Below are 20,413 nucleotides of genomic sequence, written 5' to 3'. Positions count from 1 at the left end.
GGTTGGGGGGGGGGGGGGTAGCATGAGGCCTTACTTTGAATATACAATAATAGGAGCTAATGGAAATATCTATACTAGGGAGCACTTTCTTCCCCTCACTGTCAATAGACACCACAAACTTGGAGGAGCTATTTCCATTCTGTAGTTACCCTTCCATAAGCAAACTAATCTCCTCGCAGTTAAAAACTAAGGATATCAACTAGGTTCACAACTAGGACCAACCATCACTAAATTCACATAACATATTCTTAACATTTCTAATCTCATAATTCAAAATTAATACGCTAAAGAACCCACATAGCCACACTGTAAATCATACACTAAACCATGCACATTTATATTAATAATATAAATCACACCCTAATGTTGCACCGTAATGCGTATTGAACCACTCAGTCACACCCTGAACCCTATTATAAATGGAAACGAAGAGGTTATATATGATATGTTGAGTATATATATATTTTAGCACACAATTCGTACAGATCAAGTCTGCATTCAAGCAATGCACCACTTATGCACGGATATGGCAGTTTTCGGGGCTAATCCTCATCATTATTACTGCTTCTTTTTTTCTTGCCTAACTATCTTACTTTCATTTGGTTTTTCCAACAGTGTTTTGGTTCATAGTGGAGGGGTACATGGTGGACATTATTATGCTTTCATCAGACCAACACTCAATGATCAATGGTATGTCATATTTCTGAAGTCTCTCTCCCCTCCCTTTCTCTAAACCCAACCCATTCACTCCCAGTGAATTCACACAAGTATGCGATGTTTCTGCAACTTGTTTATTATTGAGATGCGAAAACATGATTGACTGAAGTTTGTTAAAAATGATCGTATTGGTAGATGCAGATGCATTTTCTAGTATCATTCACTGCTTCCCATAGTCTTAGTTGCTTTAACATTTTGTCTGCATTTCTCTCTTCCATACATGTTTTGGCTTCTAGTTGCATGAAATTTTGGTTCTAGTTTATCTTAATACCACTAGAGGCATGAGGTTTCCTGATTTATTCTTAAAGGTATAAATTTGATGATGAGCGGGTTACTAAAGAAGACATGAAGAGGGTATTAGAGGAGCAATATGGCGGTGAGGAAGAGGTGATAATACTAATTTTTATTTGTTTTTAATTACTCTCATTTCTATTGTGTTGCTTACATTATCTTTGTCCAACAGTTGCCGCAGACGAACCCTGGCTACTACAATACACCATTTAAATTTACAAAATACTCAAATGCATACATGCTTGTGTATATACGTGTTGGTGACAGGGATAAGATAATTTGTGACGTGGATGAGAAGGACATTGCAGAACATCTTCAGGTAAAGTTTTTGGATGCAAATCTTGAAATTTACGGTATCATTCCTGGTTATGCATTGGGTATGGCGTAATGCACCACATGCTTAATTTATTCCAGATACGATTGAAAAAAGAACAAGAGGATAAGGATGACAAGAGAAAATATAAAGCCGAGGCCCATCTATATACTGTCATCAAGGTTATTTTTCAGTGGCCAAATTTACTTATGTAAGATTCATCTCTGCATTTTATGTAATAGATTTCTGAAGCAACATCTGCAGGTTGCTCGAGATGAAGATTTGAGGGAACAGATTGGAAAGGATATATTTTTTGATTTGGTTGATCATGACAAGGTTCACAGTTTTCGAATTCAGAAACAGATGCCTTTCAACCTTTTCAAGGTACTGCTTGCTTATGCATTTTGCTTACAAATGAAATGAGCGCTAGTTGCTCTAGATACGAATGATTGCAGAATTTTTTACTTTTGATCTATTGTTATCCGTTATATTTTGGGACTTGAGACAAACTTCAATGCCGGGCCTCTTTGTTGTCTTTAGGCGCTATAGGTTTGCAACTTACATATTTCAATACATGCATGGTGCGTCATCACACACATGCCTATGTTTATTGAAGATGACAAATTCAACCATAAACCCTGAATCTGCTAAGAGTGATCAGCAATTTATGTCAAATAGGGTTTGAAATACTTGACAAAGAGTTGACTTAATGGACTGGAAACGGGTATAATCACAGTTGGACTTCACATATCAGTTGAATTTAATAAGTTGCTCTCTATCTGATCCTTTACCACCCATGACACAGGTTTGTTTTGCATCTCATGTGACAAGATGCCAACTAAATTTAGAAGCACTGTTAGCCTTTGATGTTGCACCTAGTAGTGTCTTCCAGTCTGATGTGACACGTGTTTGAAGATTCACCTACCGTCCAGTTGTGCAAGTTGACTAACACCATGTTTTTAACCTCTTGAACTCAATCTTCATCTTCACGTTGTATTCTCTCTGTGTGTGAGATCCAGTAAGGAGATTGAAATTAGAAGACAATAGGATATCATAAAGCCTAGGAATTTGAAAATATAGATCTTCAAAGGCACTAGACCTGTCTGAAATTTGACCAAACAACTTTCAGCTTATAGTATAATGACAGTTTTGCTCCTGATTCATCTCTTTGGTAGCATCCAGTATGGGTACAATACAAATTTGTCTATTCACCAAGCCTGTATAATTCCAATCCAAATCATGTGCACGTACATGTGTTGCATGAAATTTGTGATTACATTTATTGGTTTCAATAGACAGTAGAAATTTCATCATACCATAAAAATATATTGTCAGGAGGAAAGTTGCACTGCATTCGAGTACCTATGTACAACAATACAGAGATATCTAGAAAACATATAAATTCATCTTAAATCAGTCCTGAGGAATGTTCCCCCCTGGTTTAGCCAACAAAGAGGTAGAAAGCACTGGCTGGTTGGATAGTAGGGAGGTTTAAACTGGGATTATGGGAAATCTTAGCCTTCTTCTCTTTTCTCTGTATAAGTGCACCATGCACTCGCCATCTTATTGCAAACTCATCTTACTCACCATTAGATCCCCAAAAAATTATCTGAAACTTCTTGTTCAATGAATTAAGCATAACATGATTCCAAGTGGATATCTGCCTATAATCCATTGCTCCAACAAGTGTAGATTAGGATGACTTGAGATGCATGCTCGTCAGCTCGAATCAGGAGAATTTATTTGTTAGGTGTCCCTACAGGCAGAACCATGAGGATTCAACCTATGAAATACCATAGACGACGTAAATGCCTATCAAGTTCCATGTATTACCAAGAAAATATCTGTTGAGTAGCATAGAGACGATGGGAAACCCATTTATATGCTCACTCTTGTTTATTTGGCATCTGGGATTACTAAAAGAATGCTATCATGTGTTATTGCAGGAGGAGGTTGCCCAAGAACTTGGTATACCCGTTCAATTTCAGCGATTTTGGATTTGGGCAAAGAGGCAGAACCACACATATCGTCCAAACAGGCCATTAACTCCACAGGAGGAAGCACAAACTGTAAATATTATTACCATTTCTTTTTTCATTTTTGAAATTTTGCATGTAAACCAAAACCTTTTATGTTACTTCTATTGAGTTGAGGGCTTCGATTTTCATTCGTTGTGGCTACTTAATTGGGCTTGGAGGGGGGGTATAAGAGGCAAGGAAAGTAACATAATTCGTCAGCCAGATTGATAGTTGTATTGAATTTTATGGACTGTGAATTCCTGTAAGCATTATTACACATTATAGATTAAAAGTTGCACTGAATCTTATAGATTATGTGAAAGTTGCATTGAATTTTATAGATTGTGTGAATTCCTGTATGCACTGTCTATTTCCTTCCTTTCATTTGTCTCTCATTTGCTCACACTTCTGCATTATCGTAGTTCATGGAAAACATGCCAGTAATTCTGCATAAAGAAATTATCTTAACTGTTCTAGTACGACCAATTTTTTCACATCGCTCACTTTCTTGCATTTCCTGGTTGGCATTTGCTGAATGCACCTCATAACGGCGTTGGTATTTTTAATAGTTTGCAGTATGGATTGTGTTAATGATGCATTTCAGACTCTGACAAGCAGGGTTAGCTTCTTAAGTTGATTTTGCAGTGAACTTTTTTACTGCTTGTCAGTATGTATTCCCTGCCTTATTTCTTGGCTTTGACAGTATACTCCCTTGTTGATTATATCTTGCTAGGCTTCATTTGTTTATTTATTTATTTTTAATATGTTGACAAGTTCTTTGTCATGAATATTTTGTATGTTTCATTTTATCTTTTGTCACTTTCTAGAAAAGTTCAGTTTGTGATAATTTTTTGTTGCAGGTTGGAGCATTGAGGGAAGTTTCTAATAAGGCTCTTAATGCAGAGCTAAAGTTATTTTTGGAAGTAGAACTTGGACAGGTATCCTGTTACAATCCTGTAGGAGTCTTGAAAGCACGCATTTGTTTAGGAACATTGAGGGACATTCCCTGCTGTTGCTACTATATTTTCATCCATAATTCTGTAGAATTTTCAGGATCTGCGTCCTGTTCCTCTACCTGACAAAAGTAAAGAAGATATACTTCTGTTCTTTAAGCTGTACGATCCTGAGAAAGAAGAGCTTCGGTAATGTATTGATTTTCAAAGTATATTTGTTTTGAACTTTTAGTGCTAGCCTTTTGACTACATCATTTGTTTTTTATTTCCAGATATGTTGGTAGGCTTTTTGTGAAAAGCTCTGGGAAGCCCATTGAGATCCTAACAAAACTAAATGAATTTGCTGGATTTGCTCCTGACGAAGAGATTGAACTTTTTGAGGTACTGTGTAACGTAAGCATGCTTGCATGTGTTACACTAAGAAAATCATTTGTATCGTCTCTTAAGACTGAAGAAGGATTTTTTTATGTATTGGAGATCACTATATTCAGCAATGATCTTGTTTGTCATCTCTGCAGGAAATAAAATTTGAGCCTTCTGTCATGTGTGAACCCCTTGACAAGAGAGTTGCTTTCCGGTTTAGCCAGGTAATTATTGTTGTATATATTTTACCATTTGAATACATTATCCTTCTCTTTATTACTTAATCCCATCCCTTTGTCTGTCTGTCTGTCTTTCTCTGCTTTCTTCTACTATTCAGATTGAAGATGGGGACATCATTTGCTTTCAGAAGCGGCTTCTGCCTGGAAAAGAACAAGTCCAATTTCCTGATGTTCCTTCATTTTTGTCATACGTAAAAAACCGCCAGGTCAATCTTATGTTTAATTAATTGCTTTCTAATTGTTTTTTATTATATATGCCTGCAAGTGGAGGCGTCACTAATTATGGTAAATTAAGGGAATTTCAACTTAGTTGTTGGGGCATGCTTTTTGTAGATTCAAAGAGGCTCCCATTAATAAAGTATTGCAATCTCAGTAGAATAGGTTAGAAGATGGAGGCTTCGACCAAAACTAACATGGTTATTGGTTGTCAAGGGTCTAATCACTTTTGATCTTCACGTAGATATGGCAACGAACCGAATAGAATAGGAGAAAAGGATTCTCATAGCCAACCCTAATTTATTGGGAATATAGCTTAGTTTGTTGTCATTGCGATTTCTTTTTATCTTTTGGTGGATAGGATAATTGATATAGCGCATAAGACAGCATAATGGATGCACGTGAAAGTCTTCTAAAATAAATTGCTTCTGCTCTCATTCAAGCCCTATATCTTCATCCTTGGTAACGTTGTAGTCTCTCTTTAGGTGACTAAGCCTGTTATTATGGTACTTTTGCATGTTCCTACCAATTCTTCTATCTTTTAATACGAAATGGCTCTTAGCAGATTGTTCATTTTCGAGCTTTGGAAAGACATAAGGAGGATGGTTTCTGCCTAGAGTTGTGAGTATACGATCCTGTTGTCATTTCTGATACAGTTCTAGACAGATCGGAACTGTTCTTTACTATTACTAGTAGGTTGTTAATTTAAGTTTGTTTTACATTTTTATTAATCTTCTATGTTTATAACTTCGGCATAAATCTCTAGATCAAAGAACCACACTTATGATGATGTTGTGGAAAGAGTGGCTCATCACCTTGGTTTGGATGATCCATCTAAAATCCGTCTTACACCTCACAATTGCTATTCTCAGCAACCAAAGCCCAATCCAATCAAATATAGATCAGTTGATCAGTTGTTAGATATGCTTGTCCACTACAATCAGGTATATCTGACGTGGTTTCAGCTCAGTATGTTCCTGTGTTTGACAATTTTGAGGTTGGCCTATATGTCAGTGAATCGGTAACTTCCTTTGCAGATCTCTGATATTCTGTATTATGAAGTTCTGGATATACCTCTTCCTGAGTTGCAATGTCTTAAAACTTTGAAAGTTGCGTTTCATCATGCCACAAAGGACGAGGTACGTGAAACTACAGACGCCATTGCTTGTTCTCTCATCATCAATTTGAGTTGTAAAACATTGTATGATCTAGGGCCCTCTTCCTTTCAGGCTGTAATTCTCAACACTAGATTGCCTAAACAAAGCACTGTAGGAGATGTGCTTAACGAGATCAAAACGAAGGTTAGTTCGGTGCTGTGAATTATTTTATAGCACGTCATTGATCTTAATTACTGGAAGTGCTATATTTACCTTTCATGAAATTTCCCCAAGCCATTAGTTGAAATCTTTTATTAGTCTTGTGGGAAAAATATGACAGCAATTGCAGTTTACTATTAATTATTGACCTCCGGTCCTACTTACTGAGTGCTTTTCTAGATCCTCCTTACAAAGGCAAGAAAATGAGTGACGATTTTCTTACATTTGTTGTATGCTGAAACAGGTGGAGTTATCTCACCCAAATGCAGAACTTAGATTGCTTGAAGTTTTCTACCACAAGATTTATAAGGTAATGATCATCTTGCTGAAGCTTTTTCTGTACTTGTAGGCTGTCATATGCCTAGATTTGTTGAGTTGGATCCTGATTTAGCCTTTATAGTTTATTAGCTTCTGTGTTTACTTCTTTGAGAATGGATATTTGCATGGTTATTTGATTGCTGTTAGAGGACTTGTTGCCACTATTTGAGTCCAACAAATTTATATTCTGCATTGAAAAAGCAATTGCCTGTTATTATTAAGTGGATTTTAATTTCTACTGATACAAGTTTCGTAGATGATGTTGTAATCCATTTTCTTGACAAATCTACAGATCTTTCCTCTCAATGAGAAAATTGAGAATATAAATGACCAGTACTGGACATTGCGGGCTGAGGAGGTGAGCTCTCTTGCCATTAGAATTGCCCTCATACAATTTTTGCTCACTCTTTCCCACACGCATTTACGGTGCTCTCTCTTTTTGTCTAGGAACCTAGTTCATCTTAACAGCTTTTACATCTAATGAGATGAATTATTGAGCTGGTTTGAACTTTGATCATTGACAAAATTGTTGAAGGAGCATCTTAATTTTATACTTAGAAGCCAATTTATATTTATTTGGATGTTGTGGGCATATGGAGGCATTAACGCCATGGTTTTACATTTTGAAAAATTTTGTATGAATTCTTTTCTACTGCAACAATTATTTTGATTTTGCTACAACTTTTGATGGCATTCTTCCAATTTGTTATCTGTCTCAGATCCCAGAAGAAGAGAAAAAGCAAGGTCCCAATGACCGCTTGATTCATGTTTACCATTTCACAAAAGAGAGTGCACAGAATCAAATGGTATTTTAGGATTATCAATATTTTTATTTTTCACTAGTGCAGTGGCTGTTTGTGGGTAGAACTTCAGTTATCAAATAAATATGAGCTTGATACCAATATATATATTTAAAATGTTATTCATAGCAAATCCAGAATTTTGGGGAACCCTTCTTTTTGGTCGTTCATGAAGGCGAAACTTTAGCGGATGTTAAAGTGCAGATTCAGAAGAAATTGCAGGTTCCAGACGAGGAGTTTTCTAAGGTATGTTATGTTATCCTGTTTACTTGAATACTACATATACTTTTCAGTACAATCATGTAGCACTTGGTAAAAGTTTTAGCACTTGGTAAAAGTTTTCATGCTGCATAATCACTTGATCCTTTATTTTGTTGATGTTTAGTGGAAATTTGCATTTATGTCACTGGGACGTCCAGAGTATCTTCAGGACTCAGATATTGTATCCAGCCGTTTTCAGGTCATTACTTTCAGTACTAAGTTGTTTATCTTGTTCATTTTCTCTCAAATCCTTATTAAAATTGGGGGAAAATGTGTATTCTTTTTCAGAGGAGAGACGTATATGGTGCTTGGGAGCAGTATCTTGGTTTGGAACACACTGATACTACTCCTAAGAGGACTTATGCTGCAAACCAGGTATATTTCTTTCATTGCCATCGTAACATACAATTTGACGCTTGTACAGGTTTATTAAATCAAAAATCTCTTCGGCTAAAAAAATGGTTATCCTTTTAATATCATGTTTCAACGCCGTTCTTTTATTGGCATTTTGTGGTGATTGCAGAACCGCTACACCTTTGAGAAGCCTGTTAAAATATACAATTAGGAGGAATTGGTTCATGCTCTCATCTCAGATGCCTCCTAAACCACAAAGAAAATGTTAAAATTTAGAAAATATGGGACTCGGAGATGAGAATGCAAGGCAGAGTATATGAAGCTGGTTTTTTCGCTTCGAATTTGGATGGTTTGGCAGTTTCATATGTATACGACATGGAGATAAATCCTGTATAATGTCATACATAATAACAAGGTTTTGTTGTAAAGATGGTATTATATAGTTTCTATAATCTTTAATCTCTTCTCTGTTGTTATATACACAGAAGAGGATAGAACCGTAAAAGAAACGGCTATGGTGCTGTAATTTTTTAGTGAGATCGATCTATCTCATGATTTAGTATTTCCACCAGAAAGTGAATTTCGTAATTTTGATTTTTGCAGTATACCTACTGGAGTAGAAGCTCTCTTTTTTTCTCTTGTTCTGTATGGATGTTATGTTCGACTGTAAATTGACAGTTTGAGACGTCATTAGAAACGCAACCAATTTAGAATAATTCCAACAATTTCTTTAATCGATACAAATTGTGACCCCGATATTGAAACCAAGCCAATTTTGGGGCCGCTTTATGATAATGAAACCAAACAGCAAAATGCATTAACGCTGCAAAGACCAATGCATTGATTGCGGTACAATAAAGTTGTAATTCACTAGTTGAACTTGTGAAGATTCAACGCCAGTTCTACGAGTTAAAAATGTCAGTTACTCCGTTCGTGCACAAAAATGTCAGCAAAATCTACATCCAAAGTAGATTTTGGGACTTGGAAATCAACTGGTATGAATGATGGATAGAGAGTTATTGCAACCAAACGTGCTCATTATCAAGATGACTGAAAAGTAAAAAGCTATTTAGTAGTATAGGTCGCTAGAGATGGGTGATTGCTTTATTTTTGGGATGCAGTGGTGTCGAGAAAATAACAAATGAAGTGCAGAAAGTATTTCGAAATAGTTCTCGTTTGAAATTTCCGTAACAACTTAAAGAGTGACAATATATAAAAAAACTAATACTTTGTTACCAAAAGCGCCTGTAGCTCAGTGGATAGAGCGTCTGTTTCCTAAGCAGAAAGTCGTAGGTTCGACCCCTACCTGGCGCGTTCAAATTTTATTTCTTCTTTTTTGGATCACTCTTGATTTCCTATTTAATATGTAATAATCATTAATTTTACCACTATTATTGTTTTATACCTTTTTTTTGGTGATAAAATTATTGTTTTGTACTTTTCTAAATACTAGTTTTCCACCCGTGCAATACACAAGTTATGTCATTTTTTAGGTAATATTAATGTGTCAAAATATCTATTTATTTCTCTCAATAAATTTACAAATGTGATTAATTATTTAAAATGATAAATGGAAATGTAATTTTCATATATGACACATTTTTTGACATTAAAAAAAATTAAAAATTTTATTAGGAAATTTCTAAATGACGTAAAAAAATTTATTAGATTATTTAAAAAATTAATTGATCGAGAGAAAAAAGTAACAATAAGAAAAAAAATTCTAAAAATGATCGAATTTCTTTTATATATAAATTTTTTTCAAATGCTAAAATAATTAAGATGAAAAATTAGTTGGCCTCAATTTTGTGTTGCTATAATTGAAATGTATTTTCTGGAGATATAATAAATGTTTCCTTGATGCATGGATTAAAAACCCAAATTATTGGAGCCCATAATTTATATATCAAATATTATTTTAGTCTGAATGGTTATTTTATATATAAATGACGTATTTGATGATAACTATATTCAACATAATTAAATCGTATAATTAATCAAATCTTTTTTTATTGTCCAATATCCAATCGATTTAATGAAATTTTTTTTATTTACGTGTAGTATTATTTTATGGAATATTCTGCGATTAAAAATAAAAGAGAGAAAAATGTGGAAAAAATTAATGGAGCCAAACACAAGTTAAGCTACAGTATAATATTTTGTCACTTAAATAGGGTTGAGATTTTTATTTAATCGTCCAATTTTTGATATATTTGAATTTAATCCTCCAAAATTTATAGACATCGAAAATATTCAACATTGTCAAATAAATTAATAGACATCTTTGCGATTGAGTATTAAATTTTTTCAACATTGTGTTAAGTTTTACTTTGATTTATCGCAACTGCTTTTACGAAATAAATAATATACATGATTCTAGGAAAATGATGTAAATTATATTGAGAAAATTGTCACGAAAAAATAATAAACATTAATAAAATAATTAATTTTTAAAAAAAAAAGCATTTTTAACATACACGTTTAATGTACGTTTAACTATTTTTTATATTCATTTAGATTATTGGATGTGTCTTCAATATAGTTCTTGAAATGAATTTAGAAAGAATATAGAAAATTTATATAAAAAGCGCTAAATAATCACCCAGTGAAAAAAAAAAATTGACACTAAGCACCGTTTAAATAATAATAAGAAAAATGCACGACATACCATCACGGAGCAATTGTGAGCATCGCTCCGTGATGCACGGAGCAAAAGTATGTTTTTTTTTTTTTTTTTTTAAAATATGCTCCGTGTCAATTTTTTTATTCATTAGGTGATTACTATTTTTTTTGTCAATTTTTTTTTTCACTGAGTGATTTATTTATTTTTTTAAAAGAAATTTACCATAAATCTTTTATATTTTTTTTGAAACTCATTTTTTTTCAATATAATTTACATCATTTTTAAAAAATATATATATATTATGTGGTATGACGTCAACTATTTTTTTTGAACATAAAAATTCAAATCAGACAAAACAACAGTACCACACACACGTAGAAAGACCATTAGTAATGATTTCAGAAGTGAAGTTGAATATTATGGGGTATTCAAAGTAAAATTAGGTATAACAGAGTTTCGTTTTCTTTTGAAAAGAGAATGAATCCAAGCCTTTACCTAACATACAATTTTTGACTTTGTCATGAGAGATATTTTGTCTAAATTCAAAAAGGCCATTAAACCTTTAGTGTAATAGTTACTGTGCGAGGGAGTTGAGAGTAAAATTGAAACATTAAAATATGTCCTGAGTGAACAGTAAACGGCCGATTCCCTCTTTTAAGATAGTAGTGATAGATATAATATAAATAAAATAAAAAAGAGAGTAGGAATTTACCAAAAATGTAAGGGTAAAATGGAAAAACAGAAAATACTCCATGAATGAATGGTAACTTGCACATTCTCTCTTTTAATAGTAGAGGGATATTCATAATACAATTTTCTTATTTTATTTATTACATCACATTTAAGGTCCTCAACCATTATTTATTGTAAATTTATGTTCCTAATATTGTTACGTTGAATTTTCATCTTCAAACTTTCATTAAATAACACTTCTCATCCTTGATGACAATTTTTATCAAAATATATTTTTAGGTCTTTGAAATGAAGAATTTTTTTTTTTTTTTTTATCTCAGTTTTGCATTCTTTGTTTTTCAAAAAAATAGACGGACAAAAAAGGTCTTTATAAGATCTCTCAACGGATTTAACCGAGATGTGATAATTATTGAAAGGCTGATAAAATGCATCTATAAAAAGTTGACATAAATACTATAAAGAGCAAAGATTGAAATTTTTTAGTACAATTAAGATGTAAATCAAAACTAATAAAAACTGTGATATGAATACATCATTCATACATTTGGAAAAAATAAATGAATTAACAATTCTCTCATACTCCCCTGGCTTTGAGATATTGAATAATTTTTGCAGATAGGGGATTATATGGTATTATATGTAAAGAGGATATAATTAGGCTTTTTCATACTCTCTCTCTCCCCTAATTCTTTTTCTTTCTACTCACCTTATTGTGGTTGCAAATGTTACGCCCTAATAACGGAATCACAAAGTAGACACGTTAACACGTAATTTTTCAAAATATAATTTCAAAGGACGATAATTCTTTCATATTTGTATCACGATCAATGATCATGTCGACAAAACTTTCAAGAAAAGCACGCCGAAAGGACAAAAAAGGAGCTATATTTACAGTTCTAAACATGTTAAAAACATAATTTTTATGAACATGAGAAAAGACTATCCACGGGTTAATTCACCTTTTAGAGCACAGGCAGCCCTTTGAATGGCCCTAGCAACTCTCCAGATCTCATGCCGTATGGCTGCCTGCCTTTCTTCCTCATCTAGTCTCGTGCTTTGAGATGTTGCGTCAATTATTCCGGGAAAGAACTCAACCTTGCTTCCGGTGTCACCATGGGGCCCATATATCTGCATTGAACAGGTCGAAAATTCAGAGTTAGTATTGACTAAGGCCTACTTCTAACGAAGTACAATCTCAATATTTCAACTCTTTCAACACGAGATACTTCTTAAATACGAAATACATAGACAATTTTAAACTCAATTTAATCACACATTTCATGGAATCCATAATTTTCTAACCACACATTTTATCAACTTTTATCAAAATCTAATAAACTAGAGAAAACACAATTCAACTAGGTTAAAATATAAAAGTGCACACAGAACTAAATGAGTACGCTTACAAGATGCTTGCACCATGGCCTTCCTTGAAGGCCATCCGAGTCTAAGAAGCCTCTTTCAGCAAGCATTAATCGATCATTTAACATGCGTTTTCTCAAAACCAAAGATTCGTCCACGTTTTCATTCTCTCTCAGTTCCTGCAGTTATAAAAATTAAATTAATGAGAAGCATCGAATCATTTTCCATGCATCCTTTATAACTCCTTTCCATTTTTCCTTCATCGGTGATTATTCACTTTATATAAAGAAGATTTAGCCTCTTTATTTTTACTACTGAGGGTCTATTCAATTTACTAACATGCCACAACTGTGTTATGTTTTACTTTTCTATTCTGTGATATGGGAACTTTCAACAAGTTAACCTTGGAGTCCTCCTCGGTTTTATTAGCAGCGGCTGTGAATTCTTTGATGGCAGCATCAATTGGATGTAATGAGATTCTCCCTTCCAACAAATTATTCAACAGAGTTTTATACTCCTGTAGAAAACATCAAGTAAACCACCAGAACTGAAAAAAAAAAAAAAAAAAAAAAAAAAAAAAAAAAAAAAAGGGAGAGAGAGAGAGATGGAATGAACGTTCTGAAATTACCTTAAAACATAAATGTTTAACCATCGGGAAACTTTATAAGATATATTTCTATGAAGCAACTAATAGTATTGCGTTAGGTTATCAGAGAAAATAACAAAGCGGTGTGCAAAGTAGAATTCCTATATGTATAACACATAAATAGAGAAAAACCGGTGCCTATGCAAAGTAGCATGTTATTGACAGCATATTAATGACCCAAAAGATTTAGAAATTGAACATTGGCATAAAAGCGTTTCCAAATACTTGAGATTTTCACCAACTTTCAAGTGAAAATTGATTATGACTAGCATGTCAAAATCCAACAATATGATTTTAACAGTCGATTCTTGCACATATTGCAAACAGTAATTTGTTTTTCCTAAAAATTTAAAGAAATCGAATGACAATCACAGAAAAATTATCTACCAGCAATTCAGCAGCGTAAGAGAGATAGTTAAAAGGTAGAACTGGATCATCAGCCAGATGAAGCGCAAGAAGTCCCCACACGCCCGTCACTGAAACAAATAAAGGAAAAGAGCCATGAAATCTCAAGAACCCGAGACCATACTAGAAAATAATAAATAATCAAACCTAGGGTAAACAAACAATTTCAAAGCAGGAACAAAATAAAACCAAAAGCTACCTGCTATGTGCCTCTGAAATGATGGATCGCCAAAGTTCGTCATCCAATTATAGGAGTCATAAACTGTGTGGTAGACTGGAAAGTCTGCATGAAAATGAAAACTATTTTACAAAATTCATTAGCACAAAAACTACTCTTTAACGAAAGTTACATGCAGAGCAAGGTTCAAGTTAAAAATCTCTCTTTTTAAATTTTTATAGGTTCTTGCCAAAAAGTGATTGTGATAAATTCATTAAAGTGGAAGAGAAGTACCGCTGCCATAATATAAATCAATAGAAGGAACCCCAGCATTTTGCAAAAAAGGAGCAAAATCTGAATCAATTCCACTGAGTCTCTGGATCTGCTGCCCAAACAATTAAATAATAATCACCCCAATATTCTCGAGGACTTAAATTTGCATTGAAATCTAATTACAGTAAGTAGCATGAAATATACGTTTAACTTTGATAGCTATGAATGATGGATCAACGACTAAACAAAGAGACAAATTGCTATTCATTAGTTCATTGTCAACTACGTGTATGTTTTTTGTACACAATATTACATACCTTTCACTGCATGAGTCTCTTAGAGAAGTATAGATGACACGGATACTGGTCCTCTTATTTGGAATAAACTCATTGTGAAATATATAATTTTCCTCCTGAACTGATTATTTTATTCATTTCATGTTATCCCTGAGAATTCTTTCCTTTTCAAGGACAAATCATAAATCATCGAAAAAACACATGATGCTTACATGATCCTTAAGACAGAGAAGGTCGTGCATTAGCATACACAACCGCACAGAGGGATGGATGCTGCATAAACATTTGATTAGCAACACCAAGGATGTCATAAAATGAACTTACATTGATACCTTTCTTGGCAGATCTCCACCGTTCGTACAAAATTACGTTGTTCAAGTCGGGATCCTTAACCTGATTAGGCATGCAAAAAATTTGCAATATAAAAGTAACATTTAAGACAATCATAATAACCACTGCCTAGAATGCACAAACCGAAGAAGTGTCAGTTAAGATTTTATTTGCTCGTTGATGTTGCCTTATGTACCTTCTTTGTCACTTCAACAAGAAGATCATCTAGCTGAGGAGTTGCCCTAGCGAAAAACCCAGGCCCTTGAACTGCACAATCCACATTAAGGTAGGCTACAGATTTAGAGCCAAGATTCACGAGGTTTTGCTCAACCCATTCTGTAGATCCAATCTGAAACCATGCGAAGAGAATGAGCAAGTTGATTTCGGGTTTCAAAGAAGAAGCCTATACATTGTTGGGCCCTTTAAAAAAGCTGCAATGTATATTTGAGCATGGAGGGAAAAAATGGACAAACAACAACTAAGAAGAACACAAGCACGGGGCATTTTCCAGAGAATTTATAACATTTTTAAGTACTGACAGTAATGGGTCATTGAATCAAATGAACCTCTATTATGTTAAGATGTTCTTATTGCATAACATGGTTTCCGCATGCAAATGTGAAAGAGGAAGTTGTGTTTGGCTAAGTTTAATAAAGTAAACTTGCCTTCTTCGACCGTAAGACGTAACGTCAAAAAATGACATTTTCCACTGAAAATTCAAAAAAAAAAAAAAAAAAAAAAAAAGGTAACTCACAAAAAGCTTCAAAGATATTTGGCAAAAAAAGTTACTTGAAAGTAACTATTTAGCTAAGCCAAAAATGCTAACTTGTATATGTGAACACCGCCTCATGATCTTGAAGCTTCGTTCCCAAAAATGGACCAATGTTCACAAGAAACTCTTTCGCATTAAAACATTATGCAAGTGTCGTAGTCTTATCTCCTTGTATTCAAATGCATAATGCCATCAAAGATAGATATTATCCAATGTCACCTCATTCTACCCTCAGATGGTGCTATATTGAGGTAACATGAGAGAGAATGTTACCTACCATCCCAAATTCTTCAGCATCCCAACTGCAAAGAACAATTGTTCTTCTCGGTTTCCACCCTAAGCGCAAAAGTCGAGCATATCGACGAGCAATGTCAAGTAGAGTAGCAGTTCCACTATTTGGGTCGACAGCACCATAAGTCCATGCATCTCTATGGTTGCCAAGAAGCACGATCCGATCGGGCTCTTCTGATCCCCTTATGACACCAAAAACGTTATGGATGGTTGCCAGCTTTTGCTCACCCTGAAGAGAATGTAACACACAAACAACATATATACAATTTAATTACAGACATGCCCACGTGTAAAATTGGTAACAAGATCTGTGGATCAGTGAGGTTCTCTCTCTGCCACAAAAAAAAAAAAAAGGGTTCGTGTTATATCCTTCAACTACTGCCGAATCTTCCATCAAAAATAGCAAAACCAAAAGGCTCAAAACTAGCACAAATTTCAGCCAGAGAGATCAGTAAACCAAGTTCTATGAATGAACACGTTTCTCAAACTTCAGTCGTTTGTTAAAAGATCATTATCAGAAACAAAATTACATGACTGCCACCCGAAAACAGTAACTTAAACTTTTGTTAAACACTGTCCATAAAGTCAACTTTGCATCACATTCATTCCAAAGCAGCAAAGACAACAACTAAAGACTGTAAACGTCCCAGGTCAAAAGCATACAAACATATATGTACATGTAATGTTTCATGTGGAGTTTTCTGGTTCTGTTTCTGTTCAACTCAGCGCATATATAAATGCAACACAAATTTGCTGTGTGTATATAATTCCGTGTATGCATTTATGTATATGCACACATGAAAAGAAAACAAAACAGACATGAGCAAGAAAACATCCTTATACATCATAATCAGCTATAATTGTAAACAAAAATCAACCAACAATCTAACCTCGTAGTCAAAGTTGAGCATGGTCGGGCCAGGCCCCACCCGTCTAATTCTACCATTTAGGTTATCCCTCCACTCATAGGGCACAATGGGCCCTTCCAATGAACTCAATATACTCTCAGCCACCGCCTCCGCCACAGGAAGCGATGGAATTGAGGGAAATCTCTGAGTGACCCGTGGGTCGCTTGGGTCCAGCTTCTCACCGCCACTAATTCCCGCCCATCCTGGAGTCAGAGGGTCCCCAAAGCCCTTCATTACAGTTCCCCTTTCGACACCCCCACGAAATGAATTATTAATATCACTGAGGGGCCCACCCTCGGTGTACATAAGTACCGCCGCCACTCCATACGCCGCGGCATTTTCTACCACCTCGTACCTCGACAGCCCGCAACCTCGGCGGACTATTCCCACGCATCCCCTAACCTCCACTCCATTCGCACTCAGGGCACGGTAGTCCTGTTCTCTCCCGTAGTTCAGGAACACCGCCTTACCGTAAGCCGTGCCGGAAGGGGAGTATGCGTGATAGGGCATTACGACGCCATTTTGAGGGACGTTAGGCTCAGCCAGAGGGAGGGAAATAATGGTGTCATTGCTAAATTGCGCGGAAACGGACGAGTGCTTAGGATAAGAAAGGAGTGTAGAGTAGTTGGAGAAACGGGTCTCTAGGCCATGGGCTTCGAACTGGGCTTTGACGTAAAGAGCGGTGTTGATGGCTGCAGGCGTGCCGGCAAGGTGGGGTTGGAGGGTGAGGTGGTGTAGGTAGGCGGCAACAGTATATTCGCTGGAAAAAGAAAGGAATGCGTTTCTGTAGTACAGATTTTTCACCGCGGCGGGGTTGGCGGTGGGGTGGCTCAAGCGGCTGCGAATGGTGGTGTAGACCACTATAACGGAGACCGTCAAAATGAAGAGGAGAGTGCATGAGGGCTTAGCTAAAATCGCCATTTCTGAATGAAAAAGCTTTGTAGGTGTTTGCTTGGAGAATTGTGTGCGCAAATCCACGATAAATATATACGCAAATACAATGTTTTGAAAGTTTCAGGTTTTGGCCTGTAACTGTTGGACTGTGAGACGGCTCATAAATATTTTGAGAAAGATGTAATGAGCCATTTTCGAATAGCAAGTTTATCATATATAGAGCATATCACATGAAAGTATATATTCCACTTTATAAAATTATTAAAATGTTTTCGAGAATATCAAGATTTGAGCTGTACCTTTAGTCCTTTTACGACCAGTTTGTCCTATAATATTAGATTGTCACATAGTTTTTATATCTGAAATTACTCTATAGTTACTAATGTGGACGATGCCTATTTAGGAGCATCGAAAATTGAGTTGTAGTGTAAGCTATTTCTCGATGAACAAGTTAAGCTTATAAAAAATGTGTTTATTGAGTTGTCACGTGATTTCCATATGTCTAACCTTATAAAATTAGATTGAATAAGTCTTGGTGTACATAATTTGGATACATTATTATATTATAGTTTTAAATATGGATGGTGCCTAAAATGTTAAAATGAAATGTGTTTTCAGGAGTATCAAGAATTGAATTGTAACATTTAACTATTTTTCAACTAGCAAGTCTGTATTGTGAAAAGTTTATATATTAGATCATCACGTGATTCTTGTATTTCCAACTTTATAAAATTAGACCGCAGCCTTTAATGTGGATGATGCCTAAAATATTACATCTTTTTTAATGAACATCGAGATTTTTTATTTTTATTTTTTGTTTTCATTGAAAATTATCTTAACTTTTTTTTTCCTTTTAATAGACATTAACTTGTTATTTGAACAACTATTAGGCACTGTTTGATATGCCATGTTGTTTCATGGAAAATGGAAATTAAATTCAATTACCCACTTTTTGGCATGTTTCATGGTAGAATTTTTCCATGGAAATGATATTTGTCCCGTCATCTTTTTAGCTTTTTAAGGAAAAATGGTGGGAATTGCTTTTCCAGAATTTTCCTTTTTTTTATATATTTTTTTGATAATTAAAACAAATTCTATGAACAATTGTAAAAGATGATATCTTTTAAATTGACAAATTTCACGTAAAACAAAGTCAAATGAATATCCAAAGATAGATGATTTTTTGGATGATATTTGATTTTCTTGATTTTATTTTTTTTGGCAATAGAAACAAGTTCTAGGACACAATTGTAAAAGATGATGTCTCTTAAATTGACAATTTTCATAAAAAATAAAATCAAACGAACATCAAAAGATACTTTTATTTCAACATTTTTCAGGTGAAAATTATACAAATCAAACACTATTAATTGACAATTCTTAGTAAAACAATTTCTAAGCAATTTAATTTCCTGAAATTATTTTTCTTTCCACCAAATTATATCTTTGCAATCAAATGGATCCTTAAAAAACACTAGCGTCTTGTGCAATTTGTTTTTAAATTTTGTTAATTTCTATTTCTATTCCTTTTACATTATTTAGCCCTTGTTTAAGTCCCATTCTTTGGGGAAAAAAGCATTTTTAAACAATATTTTAACATTATTTTAATTATATATTTTTTAATAAAATAATATTACACGTAAATTCAATTTTTTAAAATTTTTTAATCACACATTTTTTCTCAATACATTATTTAAAAATATATTTTTTTTCCTCCCAAAATGAGGTCTTAGTATAAAATTTATTTTTGTTTATGAATTTTGAAAATGTTTGAAAGAATATATGATTTGATATATGAGATGAGATACGGTGTGAGAAAAAGAGAGGGCAAAAGGACATAATGCATGTCAGTTCAGGCACTTTGGGTCATTGGAGGTGTCTACATCCTCTCCTTGGACAGACAGATATCAAGTAGGTCCAACCAATTTGATACACTCCAGCTACTACTTACTACCTATTTTATTTGGATTGTGTTATTTGTACATTTAGACATGCATTCTAGTTGTGTGATGGGTGACAAGACAAGATTATGATGGTTGGATTAAACAATTGTGTTATGTGTACAATCGAAGTTGATAATCCCGATTGGAAGGGGGGCCCAAGCTGACTAAAAAAAATCGTAAGTCTTCCCTCCTGTGAGTACATTGTCAACCCCAAATGTATAAGAAGAATAATTTTTGGATTAAATGTGTGAAATATGAATGATGGTATAAGATTGTACCAAATGTAAATTCGATAAGTTAGAGTGTAAATCAGAATAAATATAGCAACATTGATTTATTTTAACTGGTATTGGGCTTAGCCCGTATTTGACAATCATTAAAAAGAATTTTTTTAAAGATATAAATTTTGAAATAGTAATATTTTGAAGAATATGTGGTTAAAAAAATTATGAAAATATGTGTAAAATATTTTATTGTGAGAATATATGAATAAAAATGAGTTTGAGAAAAAAATGTATAAGATAATAAAAAAACTACTATATGAATATATCAAATAACAAATTATTACATATGCGCAAACATTATTTATAGCGCAATTAGTCCTTAGGCAACAGTGGACTCCATGACTTCATCATTCAATGAAGTGATGGTGGGGTTCATT

At 34.2% G+C, this 20,413-nt stretch overlaps 2 protein-coding genes and 1 non-coding gene across 5 annotated transcripts in view; 2 read left to right on the top strand and 1 right to left on the bottom strand.

Moving 5' to 3' along the window:
* Window positions 1–8,766, top strand: part of LOC111367239 (ubiquitin carboxyl-terminal hydrolase 12-like) — a 13,985-nt gene extending 5,219 nt beyond the window's left edge. Inside the window, exons 11-32 of one of the 2 annotated variants that reach the window (XM_022988002.1) lie at window positions 616–690; window positions 1,026–1,104; window positions 1,181–1,327; window positions 1,423–1,503; window positions 1,586–1,705; window positions 3,268–3,390; window positions 4,200–4,277; window positions 4,384–4,481; window positions 4,565–4,673; window positions 4,811–4,879; window positions 4,993–5,100; window positions 5,676–5,731; window positions 5,877–6,054; window positions 6,148–6,249; window positions 6,340–6,411; window positions 6,671–6,736; window positions 7,037–7,102; window positions 7,464–7,550; window positions 7,674–7,790; window positions 7,930–8,004; window positions 8,094–8,180; window positions 8,329–8,766. In XM_022988002.1, coding sequence (XP_022843770.1) covers window positions 616–690; window positions 1,026–1,104; window positions 1,181–1,327; window positions 1,423–1,503; window positions 1,586–1,705; window positions 3,268–3,390; window positions 4,200–4,277; window positions 4,384–4,481; window positions 4,565–4,673; window positions 4,811–4,879; window positions 4,993–5,100; window positions 5,676–5,731; window positions 5,877–6,054; window positions 6,148–6,249; window positions 6,340–6,411; window positions 6,671–6,736; window positions 7,037–7,102; window positions 7,464–7,550; window positions 7,674–7,790; window positions 7,930–8,004; window positions 8,094–8,180; window positions 8,329–8,370 — 2,035 coding nt within the window. In that variant the 3' untranslated portion in view covers window positions 8,371–8,766. The remainder of the gene's footprint in view (window positions 1–615; window positions 691–1,025; window positions 1,105–1,180; window positions 1,328–1,422; window positions 1,504–1,585; window positions 1,706–3,267; window positions 3,391–4,199; window positions 4,278–4,383; window positions 4,482–4,564; window positions 4,674–4,810; window positions 4,880–4,992; window positions 5,101–5,675; window positions 5,732–5,876; window positions 6,055–6,147; window positions 6,250–6,339; window positions 6,412–6,670; window positions 6,737–7,036; window positions 7,103–7,463; window positions 7,551–7,673; window positions 7,791–7,929; window positions 8,005–8,093; window positions 8,181–8,328) is intronic. The other variant, XM_022988009.1, reaches the window with a different exon arrangement.
* A 634-nt stretch (window positions 8,767–9,400) lies between these two features.
* On the top strand, window positions 9,401–9,473 carry TRNAR-CCU. The gene has a single exon. It is a non-coding gene; the product is annotated as a tRNA-Arg (tRNA).
* A 2,762-nt stretch (window positions 9,474–12,235) lies between these two features.
* Window positions 12,236–18,010, bottom strand: LOC111367224 (probable glutamate carboxypeptidase AMP1). 2 transcript variants are annotated; one of them, XM_022987984.1, is made up of 10 exons: window positions 16,898–18,010; window positions 15,994–16,236; window positions 15,141–15,293; window positions 14,939–15,007; window positions 14,340–14,430; window positions 14,088–14,171; window positions 13,871–13,959; window positions 13,241–13,354; window positions 12,882–13,016; window positions 12,236–12,603 (listed from the first exon to the last, which is right to left on the bottom strand). In XM_022987984.1, exons 1-10 carry the CDS (start codon window positions 17,834–17,836, stop codon window positions 12,415–12,417), a joined length of 2,106 nt encoding a protein of 701 aa, XP_022843752.1. In that variant the 5' UTR covers window positions 17,837–18,010; the 3' UTR covers window positions 12,236–12,414. The 2 variants fall into 2 exon arrangements, with proteins under 2 accessions (XP_022843752.1, XP_022843758.1); XM_022987990.1 differs by having other exon boundaries at window positions 14,340–14,427; window positions 16,898–18,009.
* Between the last annotated feature and the right edge of the window lie 2,403 nt (window positions 18,011–20,413).

Source organism: Olea europaea, chromosome 2 (assembly GCF_002742605.1).
Source record: "Olea europaea var. sylvestris chromosome 2, O_europaea_v1, whole genome shotgun sequence".
NCBI lineage: Eukaryota > Viridiplantae > Streptophyta > Magnoliopsida > Lamiales > Oleaceae > Olea > Olea europaea.
This window is presented reverse-complemented; position numbering and strand designations above follow the sequence as displayed.